General features: G+C 39.7%; 2 protein-coding genes across 7 annotated transcripts in view; one reads left to right on the top strand and one right to left on the bottom strand.

Moving 5' to 3' along the window:
• The window catches only part of LOC111326676 (uncharacterized), a 25,662-nt gene extending 12,616 nt beyond the window's left edge, over positions 1-13,046 (top strand). For all 3 annotated transcript variants that reach the window (XR_002694465.2, XR_016000145.1, XM_088757384.1), the window contains 3 exons: positions 8,757-8,912; positions 10,510-10,562; positions 12,396-13,046. Coding sequence is in view for 1 of the 3 variants with exons in the window: in XM_088757384.1 (XP_088613510.1) it covers positions 8,757-8,894 (138 nt within the window). In the remaining 2 variants the exon portion in view is untranslated. The remainder of the gene's footprint in view (positions 1-8,756; positions 8,913-10,509; positions 10,563-12,395) is intronic.
• A 316-nt stretch (positions 13,047-13,362) lies between these two features.
• On the bottom strand, positions 13,363-21,581 carry LOC111326675 (gamma-aminobutyric acid receptor subunit rho-2). Of its 4 annotated transcripts, none has more exons than XM_022930734.2 (10): positions 21,051-21,581; positions 20,109-20,215; positions 18,884-18,951; positions 18,141-18,296; positions 17,566-17,627; positions 17,169-17,251; positions 16,796-16,939; positions 16,264-16,452; positions 15,642-15,805; positions 13,363-14,842 (listed from the first exon to the last, which is right to left on the bottom strand). In XM_022930734.2, exons 1-10 carry the CDS (start codon positions 21,119-21,121, stop codon positions 14,588-14,590), a joined length of 1,299 nt encoding a protein of 432 aa, XP_022786469.1. In that variant the 5' UTR covers positions 21,122-21,581; the 3' UTR covers positions 13,363-14,587. The 4 variants fall into 4 exon arrangements, with proteins under 4 accessions (XP_022786469.1, XP_022786468.1, XP_088613509.1 ...); XM_022930733.2 differs by having other exon boundaries at positions 20,109-20,218; XM_088757383.1 differs by lacking the exon at positions 18,884-18,951 and having other exon boundaries at positions 21,051-21,574.
• Between the last annotated feature and the right edge of the window lie 1,634 nt (positions 21,582-23,215).

The raw sequence follows: 23,215 nt of genomic DNA on the forward strand, positions 1-23,215 counted from the left end.
ATAAATGGAGAAATTTCCTGGTCGTCTAACTGGTTTTCTTCGTTTGATTCATCTTATAAACTTGGATCTATATTTGCCAGCCACTCTGACTCTTCTTCGTCGGAAATATCATTCAAAATGTCAGCCATTTTTTTTCCGTAACTGCAATCCAATTCTTCGCTTGCGCGATGCGAGAAAACCGGTTTAACCGGTACTCTAGAGTACAAATACCACGTGATATTTGTACTCGTCTAGGGCGTTATTTGTACTCTACGAAGTGTAGTTGGATAATATATAAAAATCATATTTGTGCAGTTTAAAAAAAATGAAAATAAAAAGCGAACTTCGCAGAAAAGAGCACTACCTAGGCCTCATTTTGACTACTACATAAGTGGTGCTCATTACTTGCGTTCAAGATAAGTGAGAGAGATTAAACATTATGAACGAACTGTATTGGAACGAGTCTTCGCGGTATTTCCCCGAGTACACCGAACTTAAAGCTCTTCGTTCAACTTTGATCGCAAGCTGTATCTTCAACAATTTTCTAACGTACACCACGATCGCATTAAACTTTGTGACAATTTACGCGATACACAAAACTTCGACGATGAAAAAAACTCTAAAAACCCTGTTGTTGAATTTAGCTTTTTCTGATGTTGGTGTTCGTTTATTTGCTCTACTATTTCAAACAGCACTTCTGGTCAAATGGTTACAACCACACAGTCCCGGCTGTAACGAAGTCACTGCATCATGAATATTAGTGGTTCTGTCTTTTCAACTGATTCATTCCTCGGTGTTTTGGCTGTGAGTGTAGACAGGATTTTAGCTGTTCATCTTCATCTCAGATACCAGGAGCTTGTGACTCACAAGCGTGTTGTTATTGTGGTAATCTCCATTCGGGTGTATGGTGCATTTTTTTCTTTAATGATTTTGTGGGAATCGCGCGTCACTTGGAATATTTTCATTTCAGCCACTGCAGCGTTTGTCTTCATGCTTTAATTGGTGGTATACATCAGGAGATATCTAACTATTCGACGGCATAAGAATCAGATGCAAATGCAAGAAGAGGGTCTGTCCAATGGTCATGAAATGGCAAATTTTGCTGCCCTCATTGAATCTCCAGTTGGCGTATTCTACGTATATCTCGTGTTTTTAATCTGTTATTTGCCTTTTTTTACTTGTATTGAATCAGTGGCACAAGTACTGCTTTGAAAATATTTTATCTTTTATCACTAATTCCCTTCTATCTGAATTCATCTTTGAACCCTGTAATTTATTGCTGGAAGATGAGACCCATTCAACTTGCCGTCATGCACATGCTGCGAAAGATGTCTCGGAACAGAAATCAGCAGTCTTACCGGTATTACAGCCGGTGATTAAAGGGTAGTCCAAGGTGATAAATGAACTCGTGTGTATGACAAGGACTGCATATACAGCGCAGTCTCGGTGGGATGAGGAAAATCGACAATGTGCTCGAAACTGAGTCATACGGATGGAGAACAAAGACTCCTTCAATTATAATTTTGAATTAAATTATATGTTTTACTATGCGTATCTCACCTCGAATGAAAATGACACAACAAGGCAGATTGTTTTATTTGTAATTTGAAATTGTAGTGTTGTGAATACAAGAGATATCAAAGTAAGACAACAAACATTTATATTGTAATATGATGAGTATTATTTTATCGTCGCACTCTGAATTCAGAATAAAAGCGAAACTAAAACAAAGACATTGGACGGTTAAACAAGTACTTCAGCTAAGTGTAGATGCTTAGTTAATCCCTCGTTAATTTACCCCAATACTGCAAGATACTTTGGATTCACGCCTGGTGTATCAGGGTCAAATGAAGTTGACATGAAGCCTGTCCGTGTTAACCCTTGGATTATAATATACTTTCTTGCCTCCTTACTATCCTGTTTAAGCAACAGAGTTTACACATCGGCCGATAGTATAAAGAAAAGCAATTTGTCCCTCTCATAGTAACAGTTAACCCTTTGACTGTCAATAGTGTGTAAATCATCTTCACATTTCCGAAGCTTACTGTCGAAAAGACGGATGATAAGAATGAAGAAGTGATGAGTTAGGAGATATATAACAGTAGATTCTCAAGGATCAGCAACACAGGAAAGAATGAACTTTCGGATCTTGCAATTGACCGTCCAAGGCGATGAATGAGTTTCGATATCAGTTGTCGACTCGGAGTTTTTTTCCTAATTAATGGACTTGTGTATCATTCTCTGGTAAATGCAAGATTATCAAGGAGAAAAAAAATAACTAAAACATATGCCCAATGGTCAATGCTAGCTGACAGAGAGCGAACGAGTAGTTTGAAGCGACTTTGTTTTATACAGCTTGCGCAACTTTATGCTCACTTTGCCCAATAACTGAACGAGGTAAATGTTATAATAGTAAATGAGCTCTTAACATAACAAAACCACGTATTTAAAGATGGAAGCGATCTTTGCAGTAATGAGCACTACCTAAGCAGTAATCAAAATGAGGCTTTTGTACTGCTCATTACTGCAAAGATCGTTTTTTATATTGATTTCTTAAAAAACCGCACTCACAGATAAGATTTTCATATACTCACAGTTGTTAAAACCATGTGTTTATTAAAGCATTACTAGCCAATCTAGTTGGGTTCGGAAATTGTACACTTGGAACTTAACAGAATTAGTGGTGTATGGGGTGCCAGGGAGTGGTAGTACCTCTGACGGGGAGACATGTCGCACCCTCCAGGGTGGTCCATCCGCTTTGGTCCGCACCTGGCACTCAACTCTCACCTGTGGCTCCAAGTAGCTGTAGCACGCGCAGCGGCCACACCCCGGCAAACCGCCTCGACAGGCGGGCTAAACCAGGTGAGGGTAGCCGTCAGGTCTGAAACCCTCGGTGAACTAGGGAATGTCTACCCAAGCATGTGAAGACTGAACCCGGCGGACTGGGCGGAAGAGATAATCTGATCCAACGGCTACGAAGACGGGGACAGCAAGGTGTTGTAGAGCGCCAAGAGCACGACATGACACAGAACACGTCGGGGTCATCTACTGCAGCCAAAGAAGCTTCCGGTCGTGACGTCTCTACGTACCACTGGAATTCAACTTCCTAGGCTGAGAGAGTGGGATCGCCCGCGTGCAACGACCCTCCCACTATAAACAACCTCCCGCAAAGGTTCTCTATGTGCAACTTTTTCTGAACATCTCAACTCTTCTTCTGTATACCGCTATCATCAAAATCCTACAGCGATGGGGAAAGGGCGAAGCAACAGGTGGAGGTACCCACTGGCAGTTGTAGCTCCAACCCTGCACGTAGGCGGCCTGGAGATAAGAGTTGCTCTTCTTTCTGACCCTGGGACAACAGAAGAGTTCGGCGTTTTCTCAGGTGACTGAACAGCCCTGTTTAGGATAGCACTGCTCACCCTCCAACGAGGGAGGAGACTAGAAAAGGTGTCCCAAACATTGCTTGTCCCATCACCTACTGGCCAGTCTACCGCGGCTGGCAGTGTTACCCCTTTTGCGGTCGAAACACAAAGAGAATGAAACAGATGATTTTCGGAGCATGGAACGTCCGAACACCTATGGACAGGGAAACTTCAACAAGGCCAGAGAGGAGAACAGCCCTTGTTGCTAAAGAACTGTCACGCTACAGCCTCGACATTGTCGCACTCAGTGAAACTAGGCTAGCAGATGAAGGATCCGTTGCTGAGCTCAAAGGAGGATACACCTTCTTCTGGAAAGGCAAAGCTCAAGCCGAAGAAAGAATCTATGGGATAGGTTTGGCAATCAAGACTTCAATTCTGAAGCAGCTGCCATACCTCCCTTCTACCATCAACGAACGCCTAATGAAGCTTCGTTTTCCACTAAACGCCTCCCGACATATTACAATCATCAGTGCATACGCACCAACGATGACCAGCAGTGATGAAGCAAAGGAAACCTTCTATGAGGATCTGAATAACCTCGTAAAGGAAGTACCCAGTACCCAGCGGAGATACACTCTTACTGCAGGGCGACTTTAACGCAAGAGTCGGCTCTGACTACACGAACTGGAATGGCGTGCTGGGACCACATGGAATGGGGAAGATGAACTCCAACGGCCTGCTACTTCTGAGCCTATGTGCAGAGAACAACCTGACAATCACCAACACCCTGTTTCGGCAAGCTGACAAGTACAAATCAACTTGGATGCATCCAAGGTCCAAACAGTGGCACCTGATTGATTACATTACCTGCCGCAGACGATATGCTAGAGACTTCAGGACTAACAGGGCCATGCGAGGAGCAGAATGTTGGACTGACCATCGACTCGTCAGATCTGTCGTCAAGCTCTACATCGCCCCAACTCGTCAGAAGAAGCCCAAGCTCAACCGGCCGTCATTCAACATCGCCAAAGTCAACCATTCAGACCACTGAGACCACTTTGTGAACAGCCTGGACGACAAGATAACCTCCCACGGACCACTCACTGGAAGCCCTACACAACAATGGGACCAGTTTAGCTCGATGGTGAAGGGATCAGCTCAGTCGATACTTGGTCCAAAGAAGAGAGTGCACCAGGACTAGTTCGATGAGAATGATCAAGCCATCACCCAGCGCTTAGACGAGAAGCAGAAGGCATTTGTGGCCTGGCAGAATGATCCTTCCTCCATCTCTAAGCGTGATCACTTCAAACACCTTCAGCACCGAGCCCAGACCACCCTACGCCACATGCAGGATGAATGGTGGAAGAACAAGGCCCAAGAGGTTCGACTATGGGCTGATATGAAAAACTCTAAGATGTTCTTCAGCACCATCAAGGCAGTGTACGGACCTTCCCGGCCTAACACAACCCCTCTCCTGTCAACAAATGGCACTCTACTGAAGGAGAAGAACGCCATCAACGAAAGATGGAGGGAACACCTCAACATCCTTCTCAACAGATCCTCTACTGTTAGCAATGAAGCACTGGACCAGATCCCTCAGAGACCCAAAATAGACAGCCTCGACCTCCCTCCCAGCATGGAGGAGGTCCAGAAGGCCATCAAGCAGACCAGCTCAGGAAAAGCCCCCGGCAAGGATGGGATCCCTGCAGAAATCTACAAGGCTGCAGGACCAGTAACCCTTAACGCCTTCCACAGCCTCCTCTGCAGCATATGGGAGGAAGAGGACATTCCCCAGGAGTTCAGAGACGCCACAATCATCTCCCTGTACAAAAACAAGGGCAGCAAATCTGACTGTGGCAACTACCGGGGCATATCACTCCTGTCTATTGCTGGTAAGATCCTGGCGCGCATCATCCTAAATCGCCTGATCTTCAACATCTCTGAGCACAACCTACCAGAAGCCCAGTGTGGATTCCGTCCAGGCCGCAGCACAACTGACATGATCTTTGCGGTCCGGCAAGTACAGGAGAACTGCAGGGAACATAATATGGATCTGTATGCAGTATTTGTCGACCTGACCAAGGCGTTTGACACTGTCAACAGAGCTGCACTGTGGACAGTTCTTCAAAAACTTGGTTGCCCTAGGAAGTTTGTGACCCTGATCCCTCTATTTCATGACAGAATGACGGGTCTAGTGCTTTCTGGAGGTGAGGCGTCTGAACCCTTTGAGATTACCAACGGTGTGAAACAGGGATGTGTCCTTGCCCCAGTACTGTTTAACCTCTTCTTCGCCTGCGTTCTCAGCCACACTGTCAGAGACATCGAGGACGGAGTATACATAAGGTACAGACTGGACGGAACTCCCTTTGACCTTCGACGCCTCAATGCTAAAATCAAGACAATTGAGAAACTGATCCTAGAGGCCCTCTTTGCCGACGACTGTGCCCTCATGGCTCATACAGAATCCACCCTCCAGCTCACTGTCGACAAGTTTGCTGAAGCATCCCGCCTGTTTGGCCTCACCATTAGCCTGGGAAAAACAGAAGTGCTGTTCCAGCCCAGTCCTCTCGCAACAGACCACCGCCCGTCTATCTCTATCGAGGGAACGGAACTGAGGACTGTAGAGGAATTCAAATACCTCGACAGTGTCATTTCCAGCGACGGCTCCCTTGACAAAGAGATTAACGCCAGGATCTGTAAGGCAAGCCAATCCCTGGGCAGACTGCGAGCTCGTGTGCTGAACCAACACAACATCCAGTAGTCTACCAAGCTCAGGGTCTACAAGACAGTTGTCCTCACCAGTCTCCTCTATGGTTGTGAGACCTGGACCCTATACAGAAGACACATCAAACTGCTGGAGCGCTTCCACATGCGGAGCTTGCGCTCAATCCTGGGCATCAAATGGCAGGACATGATCACAAACCTTGAGGTCTTGGACCGTGCAGAAACCACCAGCATAGAGGCTATGATTCTCAAAGCCCAGCTCAGATGGACGGGGCATATCATTCGAATGGACAGTGACAGAGTCCCAAAGCAACTCCTCTACGGAGTGCTCAGTGAGGGAAAGAGAAAGCAAGGCAGGCCACTGAAGCGCTTTAAAGACTGCATCAAGGCCAACATCGCCTACACTGGCATCGCAACAAAGCAGCTTGAGGAGTGTGCACAGGATCGCACTGGATGGTGTGCATTGACGCGCGAAGCAACAAAAGCCTTCGAAGCACACCGGCGAGCCAATGTCACTGAGGCTCGCGCTAAAAGTAAGGCAGCAGCAGAGACACCCAAACCTCCAGGCCAGTTTCCCTGCTCCCACTATGGACGTGTTTGCCGTTCCCGCTTTGGACTCCTCAGTCATCAACGAACCCACCCACGCACATAGACGTCATCATCGAGACCGATGGACCACCAATTATTAAAGTTTATTGGTGTTTTCTGTTGTTTTTATAGTATAGACTAAACATGAAATAACTTCTCATGCAATTCTCTCAAATCAAACAAGGTTGACTACGGCAGTTTTTGGTTGCGGCTGGTTTTTAAAGCAGCCTACTATCCCGTCTCTAGAAAAATTTCCCTTAAATTCCATGGACCACAGGAGAGAAGGTGACCGTTCCATTTCAACAATACGAGAATCGGAGTGGAGTATAACATGAAAATGTTTCACAATCGACATGTTTTAGTATTTGTTGATGTTGTTGTTGTTTTCCATTCACAGGGAACCCACAAAAGGAATCATACTGATTGAATTCAATCCTGTCCCCTGCACTACTGACTCCACACTTAAATCAAGAAATTAACATCCGGGCGTTGGCAAGAGTTAGAAGAACTACCTGAGTCTGGTTTATATTCTTTCTTTGTTGAATATCGCCGGGTCGACAGCAGTAACCATTACACCAAAGCTATCACACTCGTAATCCTTCCCGTCTTTCGTTCGAACCGTTGACACATTCTCAGCCTTAAACATGATGAAATTTATTCCTCCATTTATTCGTCCCTATCCAAGAAGACTAGAATATCTAACCATTTTTTGTTGTTATAGAAAGGTAGCATATTCTTCTCAATTATTTTAAGACCCTGAGTGTTGGTCCGGCCGGGGCTCGAACCCTCGACCTCCCGCACAACAGTCCAGCGCTCTATCCATTGAGCTAACCGGGAGGCGGTTATTAGTAGTACTTCTACAAGGTGGCTCTTCGCCTACTAATGACCTAGCTACACTATATTATTACAAAGAAAAATCTGATTACAATAAAAACGATTACAATAAGATATGTACAGTTAAAAAAAACGGCATGGTTAAAAACAATAATGATATTCAGTTATATGCTTGCTCCGTCGGAGAACATGAGCTTCTTCGCTAACCTAATGAAATTGTTATAATCAGGCTCTTGCCTAAAGCTATCAGGTAAAGTATTAAACAGTCTCGCTGCTGAGTCCTGAAAAGTGCCGCTTTCAGTTGGAATAGCTAACTTTAGGGCTTCAAGAGATCTTAAATTATAGACGTTGACAATATGGAATTTAAGGCGTAAGTAATCAGGCCAGACATCATCGTAGACGGCTTTATGAGTAATTTACAGTAGAGCTAGGTCTCTCCTTTTAATGACTGGGAGCATGTGATTTCAAAATCAAACGAGCGCGCGCGCGAGTTTGACTTGAAATCACAAGTATTACATTAGATTGGTTGTTGTGTGGTCGTGAGACTTTCTCATTAGCTGGGGAGAATATGCAATTTAGAGCATAGAATGGTGCAGTTTGTGAATAAATCACAACGGTGAGAGCTGATAAGATTTTAAAATGGCTGTCAATAAAAGAATAAAAACAGAGAAGACACTAGCGCATATTCATTTAAAAGAATGAGTCTGGAAGACCAGTTCGCTAACTTAGGACACTGACGGTCACATCGAAAGATCGAAGCCGACCGATAACGACCCATTTAAGTTACTTGAGCGCTCTTAAAGCCAATAACATCATGGGGAAAATTAACCAATCAGTTTAATTTACACGAAACGAACTTATTACGCTCGGCTTACTACAGCTCTTCACTCTAACTCCAATGATGACTTTCGTTAAAGTTTTCGAAACATCAGTCAGTCACTTCTTACGACTTCCCTCGTCTGCACGTTCACAGTACCCAATCGTAGGTCTTAAAATTAGTTCAAAAAGCAGTTAGGAATATTCAGCCGGAAAAACAAATTGCTTTCTAGCAAGATTCAATGTCATGTCTATCTTGGCATTCCGGCAGCGCTCTAACAAAACCAGGTATCAAGACATATGGGAAATGTGATGATAATATGTTCAGAGAGCTGTGTAAAGAAAAAAGTCATAGCATAGTTTCAAAACTGACGACTAAAGCATTTCTGAAAATTGATAGGGCTTCAAAAAATTCAGGTATTAATAAGATTCTATGTTATCATTGTTTTACAGATACCAGTGCAAGCCTTTACTGAGGACGAAATTCCAGTGCTGTCTGATTTGTTATTAGATTGCTATGGACTTAAGGTGCATCACATCGACTTTTCAATCGGCGATGAAATGATCAGTTTGAAGACATATTTTATTTGAGTACAATTTGGGGTTAAGGTCAGTTTATATGTTTTTATTAAGTTGATCCAAGTTTTACATCATTACATGGTCTCAAATAATGAACGCAACTAACTTGTGCTAACATATATTGTAATAGAAATATCTTCTCTTTGATCAAGAGTCTCCGACAAATGTAACAACAAAATTTTGAGAAAATGCAAAACTTACATTTAGATGCACCATCAACGTCTAATTGCTTGTTTCAAACTGTATTCATAGATAGGGTGGCAACATCTAAGAAAAAAACTTCTTAGTAAACTGCGATATCTTCCTCTAAACCTCTATCCCTCGGAATTTTGTCAGGTTTCTGAAAGTAAGTAGCTTTTGTTGGTATAACCCACTGTCGAACTCTTTATCACGCCCCTCAAACTTTGCAAAAGTTTGTCAAACTCGCCTCTTCAATCATTGCGTGCGGCATTTTTGAACTTGTCACCTCTACAGTACAATTGGGTAAAAACCATTTATTTCACGATAAGCGAACGTCATGAAAGTAAAACTCTTGGTTCTTTGATTCTAACACTTGACAGGTACAGCTTTTTAAAGCTGGGCTTTGTTAAAAAGAAAAAGAGCTTTTAGTCGAACGTGTATGATACTCAAAGTTCAACAATGACAAGGCAATACTGCGACATCATGGATTGTTGCACGCGATTACAAAATGACCTTAGCAAGCCAAATAAACAATATCGTCTCTTAGACAAACTACAAAAGCTAGCGCCTTTCTGAAGATATATGCCTAGATAGACCGAGTAACTTTCTCGAAATTTCCTCTTAAAACTTTCTTGATTCGTGAAAACCTTATCTATATCTCTATTTTTGCTTTTGTGATTTACTCGAATTGTAATCACTCGTTAAATATTTTCAAAACAACAGTGCGGGAGTTGAAAAAGGTATGTTTGAGATTGAGTACGTTATCATTACTATTAAGTATTAAACATTTTTTAAATGTCCTTAAAGTTTCTTGATATTGAAATATTTTCTAAAGATATCGGAAACTACTAAATATCCCCTAAAAATCTGGGTTATTTGTAGAAAGGCCTAATCAACTGCGTTATTCATTTAATTTTTACAACATGGATTAAAACACAATTTGTTACGTAAAGCTATAAATACAAGTCACAAATTTTTAGTTCTGACAATGAAAAACCACAAAAGGATAACACATGAGACAATATGAAACGGGTTTTGTACGTATTCGATGTTTCATAGCACAGATCCCTCAAACTATTTCTAATTGCAATAAATGTCTCACGCGTACAGTTATCTTTACGGACAACAAATACGTCTATGAACTTGCACAACTACATTTTTAGGCATCTGCCGCATCTTTTCAAGCCAAAAAGGAGTGAAATATTTCTAATATTATTAACAGTCATTAGTCTAAGCCGGTTGAATTGCCTAAAGAGTAAATCATGATAGAGAGGTCTACAATAAAAATTGTCACAGCTTGGGGTGCATTATCATCCCAACACAGCTCATTAAATCGATTTTTTATATCGGATCGTGTGAATAAACACAATAGATATTGATCTGCTATTTCATAATAAGAAGGAACCCCCCGGCTTTAAACTCACATTTTCTTTATTACACCAAACAGAACAGACAGCACAAGTTGGCTAATTGATCACTGAAAGAAGATCAAAGGTCGGGGTAAGTTTGGATTGCGATTTCTTTTAGGAGAAATCTGAACACTGACTGTTGAAAGTTGAATGTGACTTCCTCGATAGACCTTCCGTAACACCAAATAGATGTACACTTTTAAATCAGTCGGTGTAGTAACCATATTTTTTTTAACTTGTTCACAGACAATATGAGATATAAGTGAAGTTTGACCTCTAACCGCGAACGCCGTTATCAACATACTCAGACCGGCAAAGTTTTCAACTAAAGCAAACGAATGTTTGTACATCAAACAATTAACAATTACTGGACGAGGTTGAGCAAAATATCGTGATTTGTCCGTGGCGAGCAGATCAATTATTTGCCTCAGCCTTCGGCTTCAGCAAATAAGTGATCTGCGAGACACTGACAAATCACGATATTTTGCGATAGCCGAGTTCAATAATTGTTTTATCGTTCGATCACCGAGTTTGTCTTCAATTTTTTGGGGAAAGCGGCAAGCGAGTTTGTTTTCAAATTTTGGGGGAAGTGGCAAGCGCGCACTGCTGCCAGAAATCAAATGGTTTCCTTCTCAGGATAATTTATTCTGTCGACTTTAAATTGTACGTACACTCAACTGTTAATTAACAGAATGTATGCCTTCAAATGGCTGAAACTTACAGGAAAAAGTTCACAGTCTTCAAGGATTTTAAATCCGAAAAAAAAAAGGGAAAATGTATTCATTGATGAATTAGCTTTAACACAATCCCTGAAAGTTTACTTTAAAAGTTGAAATTAACTGTCTGCTGCGTGTTAGATTGCTCGATACTTAGCTCATTTAAAATATGCTCTTCCTGAGAAGTGGTTGCGCTGAAGTGAGAAGTGGTTGCGCTGAAGTGAGAAGTGAGAAGTGGTTGCGCTGCACTCTCAGCTACAGGAATCGAAGAGGTTGCCGTAGTGGTTGTTACAGTCTTCTTGTTTTTCAACGATTCTGATAATGTTTTCACACAAGAGCGACCACAAGAGCGTGGTTACTAGTGTGCATGAGCAGAATATTATTTGCAGCAAAAACGGAGTTGGACGGTAGTGCGCACAAGCAGACCATTATTTGAAGGAAGTTATTAGCAGGTCACGTGGTGGGCTCCCAGTCAATGAAAATGGGATTTTCTTGAAATCTACAGATTAAAAAGTTTCATTTAAGCTTTTAGATGAGTAACACAACCGGTCGTTTATTTTCAGCATTTCCATCGTTGGCAAAATTGTCGACTGACAGAAGCCCAACCCCGACTGTGCCTTCTAATTACGCCTTTAGAAAATTCAGAGAACGTGATTTTGTCAACACAATAGTGATCCTTTTGTGCCAGTCAGCCAAATGACTTCCTGATCTTTACTGAGAGATCTAAAGATATTTATTTAAGTAATTGCGTTGCGATTAACCACTGAGAAGCTCTTACACGTTCAAAAATTAAACGTAAAAAGTATACCGCTACCGATGGAAATTACTGTCTTTGACCAAGAGTTAAGAAATTTAGGAGAGTTAGGGAAGGATCAATCTTACAGCCCTGTTTGTTGCCGCACTTCTGATAAACTTTATTGTGATACTGAACAACGCTTCTTCATTGGAGAATAATACTTAAAAGCAATTCAGTAAACAGAAGCCGACAGAAAATTAATGACTATTAATTGAAAAACACACCTTAAACAGACCCACTTGAGAGCTAACAACTCTTACCACTGCACCGTCCTCAAACTAAAGATCTCTTGAATGAAGAGCACAGGATTTTCACAACAGGTTGTTTAAAAGAAACGTTAATTACATCTTCAACCCGGAGACTATTGGTAACTGCAGTGTTTAATTTTCTTATTTTAAATTTTTCTTTACAGATGGGTCCTACTGCGAGTCTGTTAATTTTAGCCTTTGGAGTCTTGGTCATGGTAAATTCTGCACCAGTCAACGACAAGCTACCAAAACTCGGAAGGATTATGTCCGTTACCCATAGAGTAAGGCGCGATTCAACACCACCCCCTCCTCGACCTTGTGTTAATGCTACACCCACTACACGTGCAAATGTCGGAGCGGTAGTGAAAAAGAAGATCAAAATTTTCAAGAAAAAGATTATCGGCCAAATTCTTTCTGTCGCCAAGAGAGTGAGGCGAGAAGAGCCAACCGTACCCAATCCCCGGCCCTGTTGATAATTTATCCGCAAAGGCTGAGAGTGAACTCGGAGAAAAAGAAGAAGACTGAAGATACCATGGAACAAACAGTTTAAACTGAGAAGGATTCCATGGCAGAAGTTTCCATTTTAAAAGTGTAATTCACATTTAGCGCAATTTATTGGTATTTTGATGTTCAATTTCCACCATATTTATTAGTGTTGGAGCTCTTAAGGGAATTCAAGAGTACAAAGATAAGCAAGAAAACAAAAAAAGATAACTGAATTTTTGCTTTCTTTAAAACGCAACACAGCAGGAAATTTTACTGTTTGACACTTAAAACTTGGTGTGCAACTAATGTAAATAAAACAATAACATGAACTGAAGTGAAAAAATATCTTGAGATTACGATAATGATGCAGTTTTTCACCGGAACTTAGAGCTTTCTGTTAACTCGTGAGCATCAGTAGTCAAATCAAAACACGACAATCATGTTTATTGTATGAAACTTGGTGTCAGGGCCAGTTATACCGGGTTATTGAGTAGTGCTGACTCTCTAAAATTAGTTACAAAACAGCCCAGCGTGGCTGCTCTCTTAGCTTTCCTTGGCTTCTTAGAAGGCTTTATTGAAAGTTCGATCTCCACATCACATAGTCACCAATGAAAAGTAAAGAGGAATAAAAAAGAGTACTCAAGAGAGGGTGAAAAATCTCTTTATTACTCCTTTGTTAAACGATTTCCAACTTTTACGCTTAAAATTGATATTGACCTCGATGGATATATTTAATATTAACAACATCCGTACATCATTTCACCTTCCTGTTAGGTTTTGAATTGAAATTCATAACAGTTACTAGCTGCTAGAAGAGAATGTTCGATTAGCTACGATTCGCGGGCTCTTCTCAGCTTTTACCAAAAACAATTCTAAGAATTTGTACTGAAACACCTCATATTATGTCATCGGCACATGGTCTGCAATTATATTGGTGCTACACAAGTATTACAAGGTAAAAATGCAGAAGATAATCGGAATATCTAACATACAAACCTAATGATATATTCATATTCCCTCGCTAGAAACCACTAAATAGCATATTGTAATGTTTCAATCCTAACTCAGATACACCAGGCTTTTCTCAGCTTTCACCATAAACAATTACAAAACCTGTAAAGTAAGTCAACAAAGTTGAAAAATTGAAATTTCACGATAAAACCTTTGACATAAAGTCGCATCTTACTTATTTGAGATCTCTACAAAACGAGAAATGGTCCCCTACTATTTTTAGGAACAGTCGCTTTAGATCTTAAATTTTTTATGAATTTACGGAGCTCTTAAGGGAACAATCACCGCTGTTTTGGTGTCTGTCAGTTCCTTGTTTCTTGTTGACTTTGCAGATCATTACGCATTACGAAGGTACACACTTATTTCTTTCTAAATTTATCGGCACATAATAGTTTCCCGGCTTTGAGAAATACTTTTGGACCAATTGTAAAATACCCTCTCTCAATCAAGTAACCTACTTCCCGTTCAAACAGGACCGAGTAGTAATTCTTCTTTCCTTCTCCTTCCCCTGCTATGTCCCCTATGGCTCTTTGGTAAAACTTATACAAGCGCTTAATCATTTCTATCTCAGAGAAAACTCTCCTACCCCTTGCTGAATGTGGAAAGAGTTTGACTCAATAAAACTATCACATAAAAAGTATTTTTTACACAATAGTCCAGGAATGCCAACAAAACATAAGGAAGCACAATTTAAACTCCGCGTTTAAAGCTTGTTGATACTTTTTTTTCTGAGAATGCGTCAGTAGTATTTCACTAAATTAATTAAAATTAAAGCCATTCAGCACATTTTATGAGAATTTTTCCGAGACAAAGCCAGAAAATGTTTTCTGCGAATTCTTCCCATCGCAGGAGTACCAACCTAACAAAGATCTAATGATTCTTTTTGAGGAGACAGCAACGCACAGATCACCCAGTAAACGAGAACAAAGATTCCATACACAGATGGCATCAGAACCCGCGCGTATCTGTCCACTGCGTTCACGGATGGAGTGTACATGCCTTTCTTTCTTTTGTTTTTGCAGGAAAACAATCGGAAACAAGCATTTGGTACACCTGCCTGGTATCGTTTATTTTGAGGTGAATCGTCTGATGTGAGATTGTTTAGTAGTCCAAGCTGTAAAATAACACAGTTTGTTTAGACTAAATGATGCCTATATTCTTTTTACTCTATAACTACTAAAAACAGTGGATGTAAGATTATTCATAATAACACAGGGGAGCTATTAATATCACTGTTTTAAGGTATGATAATAACGAGGTCCACACACGGGCTTTCGATCACCGGCTTTTTCAGAAAAAGGTACGCAGTAACTCTGTTATTCTTTAATTCTTCTTTCTTTTTTATCAAGCACCAAAATAACACGTTCCTTTCCCTTTAAAACAGTTTGAAAACCTAATTTTCGAACTAATTAGAAGGTAAAGAATAAAAAAGGTGGTAAGTTTTTAACTTGGTAAGGAAATATAGAAAGATGTTTTTCGTCTGACTAGTCACGAGCATGGAACGAAGAAACAATTCTGAGTCCCCATGGGAATCGAAGCTGAGACCTTCGGATTCCGCGCTCCGATGCTCTACCACTGAGCCATAGAGACTCTATGGCGAGCAAGGCCCATTGCTCATCAATCTTTACCGAGCTCACAACTTACCATCTTTCTTATTCTCTACAAAGCATGACGCTACTGACATTGTCAATCCTAGCCGTATGCAAGACGCGCGTCAATCATGAACTTCGTAATGGGCCTAGCTCACCATAGAGTCTCTGTGGTTAAGTGGTAAAGCATCGGAGCGCGGAATCTGAAGGTCTGAGCTTCGATTCCTCACGGGAACTCATGTAGGACCCGTATGACCCGGTTGTGAGCCATGATAGTCATGATGTATCATTTCAATGTAGGACTAAGCATGCATTCAAACTAACTTCAAAGTTCTCATCAGCAGACATCGTCCTCTTCTTTCTGTCGGAGATGTTCAGCACAATGATATATTCCAACATGGTGGCAAACACAAAACCAAACGATACAAAAAGATGGCAGTCGATCGCTTTCATGTAAGACACACGAGGCATTGAGCTATTGACAGTTCCTACGTAAGAACAAAATAGCAGCTTAATTTACTTACAATCGTGTTGGCAATGGAATTGTGTTTTTATCAATCTAAGTAATTGCTTCAGTATTTTTCTGTTATTTCATTTATTGAGTAAATTGGAAGAAAACTTTGACTTAAGCCCTTGGGAGTAAAACATGGTGGCAAACGACAAACTACATAAATTGTAATTCTGGTTCTTCTTTTGACCTTTTAGTACACTTAAATAAATGTGTTTGCACTTTCTGGAAACATTGTATTTTTTCCCTATCCTTTCTCTCTGCCGTAAACGTCAAACTCAAACTACTAACAAAGTCATAGACGAAAAGTCATCTCCTCGACTAACCAGTTAAGTTCTCTGAAAAGGATGTTGTAAGTTATGGATGCAAATGGGGTTAGAGATGAGTACATTGAACCGGAGCGATTGATCTTTGTATTTCGTTTATTTATTCTCTTACCCAAGAAGTACACAATAGTAAGTACAGTTGTTATCCCCAGTGCCACGCGGGCAGGCACGGCATCTTTAGGTATCCACAAAGCCATAAATGATAAAAGAACAATCATGTAGCTGGGAACGTATACTTGGAGAACTGTATATGACGTGCGGCGGTCAAATACAAACGTGGCGTATAAGTTGGAGAAAGCGGCTGTTGGAAAAGTAGATCATAAGACGTACGAGGTTTCCATATAATTGTGCTTAATGAATATTTTGACACGAGGTAAATGTTTCTCCCCATTTCGAATGCACTTTGATTCTAGTTATTCGCGATTATTTTGAAGATCACAAAACCAGAGCCGCCTTGAAATCCACCGAACGAAACATAACGATTATATCCTCCTGGTTAACTTGAAACCTTTCAGTTTTCCTTCATAAACTGATTGCGAGCTAGCTACAATCGATTATCAAGTCATCAGTTTTGGTGGCAGAGCGTTTCAGTTGAAATATTGCAAGGAGCATTGTAATAGCCTTTTGTTTGCATAGACACATACCAGAGGATATCTTCTTGTGTTTATAGCTGAGTTTCACTCCTTTGTACTCATATTGAGCCATGGCGTCATCATAGACATCCACAACGCATTTCTCCGTTGCTAAGTTTCCCCAGCTGTAGTTCAACTTTGATTCTGTCAGTGAAACTAAATAACAAATAAGTTCAAAATTAGTGAGAGGTACAGAACAAAGCAGAGCGAAAGACAGCGAAATGCTCTGAGTGCCCAGTAAAAAAATTTAACAAAAGAGAATGTGATCACCGACAAAACAGTTTTATGTCATTCTGGGTTCTTTTATAGTCACCACGGAGGAAAGCTTCCTGTCATAATGAAAGGGAAAAATAGAAGTTAGAGAAGTGAAAAGTTAAATACTCACAACTCTCGATAATGAGTTCACATTTCTGTCTGTCAAATGGATACATCTGCAGCTCCATGTGACAAGCAACGTCTAATGTGATCCTGATAATGTATTAACATGAACAACAGTAAAATGATGTCTATGTAACTTCCCTGATGCGAGATGAGGACCAATTAAAACCCGAAATAGAGTTTAAAATGTTTAATCTTGCCTTTGGAAACTTGAAATGTTCTTGGGTCAAAATGACCCAATGAAGCATAACAGTGTACATGGCCTACACTTGGGTCTAGTTCCCAGTCGTCCCTGCCAGGGCTTTGACGGAAGCGCATTGTATCATATGTCTCAAGCTTGCTAGCGCTTTCGTGGGGACTGAAAACGAGTTTTTTTGCAACAAAACATTTACCGGCTAATTTACCTGGACATCTGTACTACCAATCCGTTAGGCATGATGAACACCATTTGATTGTCCTTCATCACCTTTATGAAAATAGGTAAAATGTTAAAGTTTTTTAAGGGCTAGGGACTCTAAAATCGGCGATTTTAAAAATTGACATCCTCTGTCTAATCGCCAAATGTAACGTTTGTGGAGGAGATAATTATTAATTTTTGGGATAAAGCGTGGAATTGCTACATAGAAATTTTCTTAAAACTAATTAGTATAATTTCAGAGCTGAGCAAAGAGTTTCCAGCAATCTGATTGGTCGAGCGGTTCCTTATATGACGCTGAAGAAACCGCTCCACGCGGTTTATAAAATGTTAAAATAAAAGTTTAATAAATGTTACTAAGATGTTATGATTTTAGAAATTTCTCTGTTGTTCAGCTCTGAAATTATACTAAAACAATCATTCGCCTCAGGTTCGGTGAATATTATCGAGTAATCCCCTCGACTTCGTACGTCTCGGGGATTATTCGACGATATTCACCTCGCCTTCAGCGAATAATTATTAAATGTAAAAGCTGCTAATATAAATTTAAAACGGAAAACTTACGTTTTTAATCTCTGTTTTCTTGGCATTCATAAAGTAGGTGTCTGGTGTCCAGATCTTCTTGATGTCATTTCCACTGAATTCGAAATTCCTACCTTGACCTTGAGCGAGTCTGATATCTGTCCAAGCTTGAAGGAAATATAAATCTAGACCGTATTCCTGTTAGAAAAAAAATGATCTTCAAGGAGCTGCGAGTTCACAGAGGGTTCAATTCTTGTTGAAGCTCTGTATCGTTTTCAGCCTCTCTATCACATATTGATAAAATACATCGCTTCGTTCATTTATTCTTCACCCAATTAACTGTTCCACAGTTAAAGTACTTTGATCAATTTTGCTTTGATATCTAAATATTTCAAAAACGAGAAATTATTTTCAGTTGCATCAAGAATCAAAATAAGGATACTTTTATCGTTTGTCTCACTATGTAAGAATCAGGCAAATCAATCGTGTTTTGATTGTTATACTGCTAGTCTTCGTTAAGCGATGAGGTCGAGAGCTTTTAAAAAGTGTCGCTTTTTATAACACCTTGGCTGGTGTGTTATGGTGCGCTTGGCTGGTGTGTTATGGTGCATTTCGATCCTCATGAATATTCCAACTATTAGATGTTTTTTCCGGCCTCATAGATCCGCTTTGTTACTGATCGTTTGTTATGCTTTTTGATAGCAAGCATCCATACTTCAGGAATATCGATTCCGTTATCGAGTTACCGTTTTTAGAAGTATTTTTGTTATGAAAGATCATATTACCATTTTTGCTTCCTTCACCTCGCCAAAAGCCAGGATTTCAAGTGTGAGTGCCACCTGTACCGGCTTATCTGAAACAGTTGAACACTGATAGACTCAGCGGTCTTCACCCGGAAAAAAGCAGCTTGTCCTAACTTGATAGAAAACGAGACCTGGGCCGAGGAAGTATCTGAAGTTACAGTATCAGTTCTTAGCAAAGTCTCTTAACTGACGCGACCACAAGTAAGAAAATAACTAGAGTCATTAATACAGCTACTGAAGCTAATGATCTCCTGTTCACGTGCACTTATGAACTAGACATAACATAGTGTTATATACATAGAGCTATTTTGGTTTATAGAGGAAACCGGTCCAAGACTTAATCTTTCTTAGTACTCAATTTTGTTCAACAAGTAAATTTAGTTTAATACGATGAGGCTTAAGTGAGGAATAAATTACGAAGAAACTCTTTATTCGCACTATTTCAAGAGGTTACTACAGATTATAAAAGTCAGAATATATAAGAAACAGTAAATTACATCAATAATCAAAAGTAAAATTTGCACAGTGACCAAAGTAGCATAGCTTTCGAGTTGGCCACTGTCACGTATAATTAACTGGTGTATCTTAACATTTACACAAGACTTACTTTACTTTAAATCTATATTTACACTAACCAAGGTATTTATACACAATGAATATTATAAACAAAGAGCATAGAGAAGGGAGTAAATAAGTAAATAAATAAATAAAAATTTAATTAAGTTAAAAGAAAGAGAATTAATTTTTTTTTTTATAATGAATCAAAAGAACAAAGACTAAGAACAAAGAAACTAAAGTAAACTAAATCAATGCATTCTAAGAAGCAGGTTGTGAAGTTAGCAGATATAGCTTAAATTCTTTGGAGAAGCGATGATAACATAGTTTTTTTAGATACAGTGGAATAGTCTCCCATATTTTCGATGCAATGAAAGTAAAAGTAGAAGCTCCATAATTATTATGTATTAGAGGCCTAAGAAGTTAAGGTTACGAAACACTACTGTTGGTGCCAAACGGTGTTTAACTCGAAGTTTCTCTCAGGCGAACTGGTAAGTATGTCTCATGGCGGTCACTTTTGAGTCCGAACAAGAAAATAACCGGCTGTATCCTAATAATAGCAGGGATTGTCCCTAAGACTGGCAGAACAGAGCAACCTTTGTCGAAAAATTACCGTGAGTGGAGTCCAGTGATCCAGCTGCTAAGGACTTACCTGGAGTAAATGGAGCAATCGATGGATCATAATCCTTCATCAAATTTTGGAAGATTGTAGAGGAATTTATAATCCACTGTTTGGAGGTATCATTCATATTAGTTCTTCTGCTGGGAAGAAAAGCGAAGTGGAAATCAGAATGAAAAACATCGTAAGCTTATTGAATGAATTCTAAAATGATAAAGGTAAATGGCACCCACTAGCAAGTTTAGTTTGCAAAGTTCCTACACGTTAGCCCATATTGCCCTGGTCGTTTTTATTTAGAAATCACGAACTAAAAATCTTAACCGACGAACACTATGAAAGCCTCTGGCCTGTTTCAATGGAACTTGAAAATGACCAGACGTCAAAAATATGCCAGACATGTACAAGTACAACAAATAACAGTGTTGAGGGTATTAAGTAAAAGCCATGCAGGACTGATCAGCAAGAATCCAATGAAGAAAATAATCAACATGAAATAATCATATTCTCATCGCTGCTTTAGGTCTTCCACACGCTGGGCTTAACACCACATGATCACCTCCTAGTCACCAAGACAAGATTGCTTTTGCCAATATTATTGCTTGCTGCTTAAAGGTTAAATTTCAAAGTCGACGTTCACATAGTATACTCTGGTGGCATTTTATATCGTATGATACTCGCTAAACCTGTGCTGACAAATAATCGAATAGCTAACATCAATAAGGGAAAATACTTAAATCCGAGTCTTTTTAGCTTCATTGGTAATATTGCAGTTATCCAGAAAGCTCACAAAACTTCATTACATCTACATGCAACAAAAATGACATTAAAAGATCAATTCTCACTTTCGTAGCTTCGATAGATATGTCGTTATCATTATTTTACATAAAAACTATGGCAAAAGACCTTGTTCCCTCCTTTTCAAGTTTTTAATGTACCTGTTAGAAGCATGTTATAGACAGTAAAGAAAATACTTACGGTTGTGCAACACAGAAAGAGCTGGATATAAACACACAAAGTAGCTTGGCTAAGAGTTGGTTGGCGTACATTTTGAGGCTGTGTTCTCATCGCCGACTGCTAAAACTCAAGTCTAACTCACTCACATCAAATGAGTTTTACACCTGTAATATCAATAATGTAAAAGCATAATATATTCGAAGTTACCACCCACAGCTACAAAATGAAGTGAAGGTTAAGACCTTGTTTAAATGTTGAATCGAAGCAAGATTGTTATTCTCTCCCAAGGTGAAAAGATAATAACGGATGGAATCAAACACCCGTATATACATCACATGTATTCTGTAATCAAACACCCATATATACATCACATATATTCTGTAATTGCAATTCCAAAATCATTATTTTGGCAAGCATTTAAGGATCTATTAAGTATATCCAGCTCGCTAAAGAAAATTCTAATCAGTGATGTGCCGGTTGGGCATAGTTTATTAAAGCCGCTCAGTTAGTGTTGACTCTTACATTCTAACCCGCATTCAGAATGGAAACATAAACAACTTTAGTTTGAAGAAGTAATTTGACAGAACCCTACGCCAGATATTTATTATTAATCTAGTGTACGAACATCACAGTTTCTGCAAAAGACGAAAAGAAGAATAGGAATAAGTAGAAAGCTACGCTTCCTAAATTTCCTTAGTTTCTTATTTTAAACATTTGGACACAAGCGATTGACATACAGAATTGTAGAGTATGAAAATATTTTGCCCATAAGTTTTATTCAAACGTTGAAAAGTGGAGGAAATATATCTTTAATCAATCCTCTGGCAATGTTTGTATTACAAGGTAACCATCGAACACGCAAATAGCACAAATTGAAATGAATAGTACATTGGTCATTAAAGGAAATATGATCCGTTTGTGGAGATATTTACTAGAGTCCTCGTGATATTTTGGGCTGTAAATTGGTTAGTGGCTCAATCACACGTATTGGCGTCAAAGTGATGAGCGTCGTCAAAGATATGGATGATCAGAGGTTTTGTGAGTAAGGATCCTAATTTTCCTTTGCCTCTCCTCTTTTCTGAATTCCCAAAGCCTCATGTCACAACATGACAATTGAACTGACGCGTACACAAAATTGTTCAAGAAGCTTCCAGTTTGCTTGTAGGTTCGTAGGTTAATTGTTAGTGAAGAACCACAGCGAGATCGTGACTAATGTAAACATAACATACTCCGTGTAAATAAAGAAAGATATAGTCGGTTGTTATCACTAGAGTAATCACGTTTCAAAAGTCAGTCAAAAAAGTCCTAAAAAGAAACCGGACGACTAAGGTTGGTTGGTAAGAAACGTGTAGACAAATACTCTTTTTATTTTCATTATTGAGTGTAGTATCTTTGTTCAAACCGAAATGATTTGGGTTCCGTTTATCTGCAGGAGGAAAAAAGTCCTGATTATTAAAGCATGTTGAGGTAATTTTAAAAGAAAGACTTGAAATGTTACAAAAGTGTTAAATGACTCTGATGATTCAGTTCTAAATTATTGTAACGAGGACAATTTAACAGGAGCGCTACGTGATTCAGCTATGTTGGCACAACAATAGAACACTAAGATAGATCGATAGATAGATAGTTTATTGACTAAAAACATAGCAGCCATTGCCTGAATTACGTCTAGCTTACAATCACTAATATATGTAAATAATACGATAGGAAAATAAGGACCCTCTAATGTAATATCTAATTAAAAATATGAATGCAATCAACTAAATGTCTAGTTATTAAAAACGTGACTCAGAATGAAACTGTTCTTGCAACGTTCAGTCATACATCTTGGTAATTTATATGGTCTTTGGTTCCTAAGGCCGTACGTAGATATGTCCACTTCTGGCAAAAGTGAATGTAATTTGTGTCCCTCATTTGTATAGATCTCGCCGGACGAAGAGTTTCGAGATTTCCTCTCTTCTTTAAGATAGTATAGGTAATCCTGACGAGTTGAGGGCTTCAGCATAAAACAAGGTAGGGTAAATGATCTGAAGAGCGCGTCTTTGTAGACGTTCCCAATCGTCGTCCAGATAAGCTGGTAGTGCACGGTGGAAAACTGGACAAGCATATTTCCGAAGGGACCGGATACACCGGTTCAGTAGAATAGATTGAGTTCTTTCCGAGCAACTTTCGATCTATTAAATTGC

The sequence above is a fragment of the Stylophora pistillata genome, chromosome 4 (assembly GCF_964205215.1).
Source record: "Stylophora pistillata chromosome 4, jaStyPist1.2, whole genome shotgun sequence".
Classification (NCBI taxonomy): domain Eukaryota; kingdom Metazoa; phylum Cnidaria; class Anthozoa; order Scleractinia; family Pocilloporidae; genus Stylophora; species Stylophora pistillata.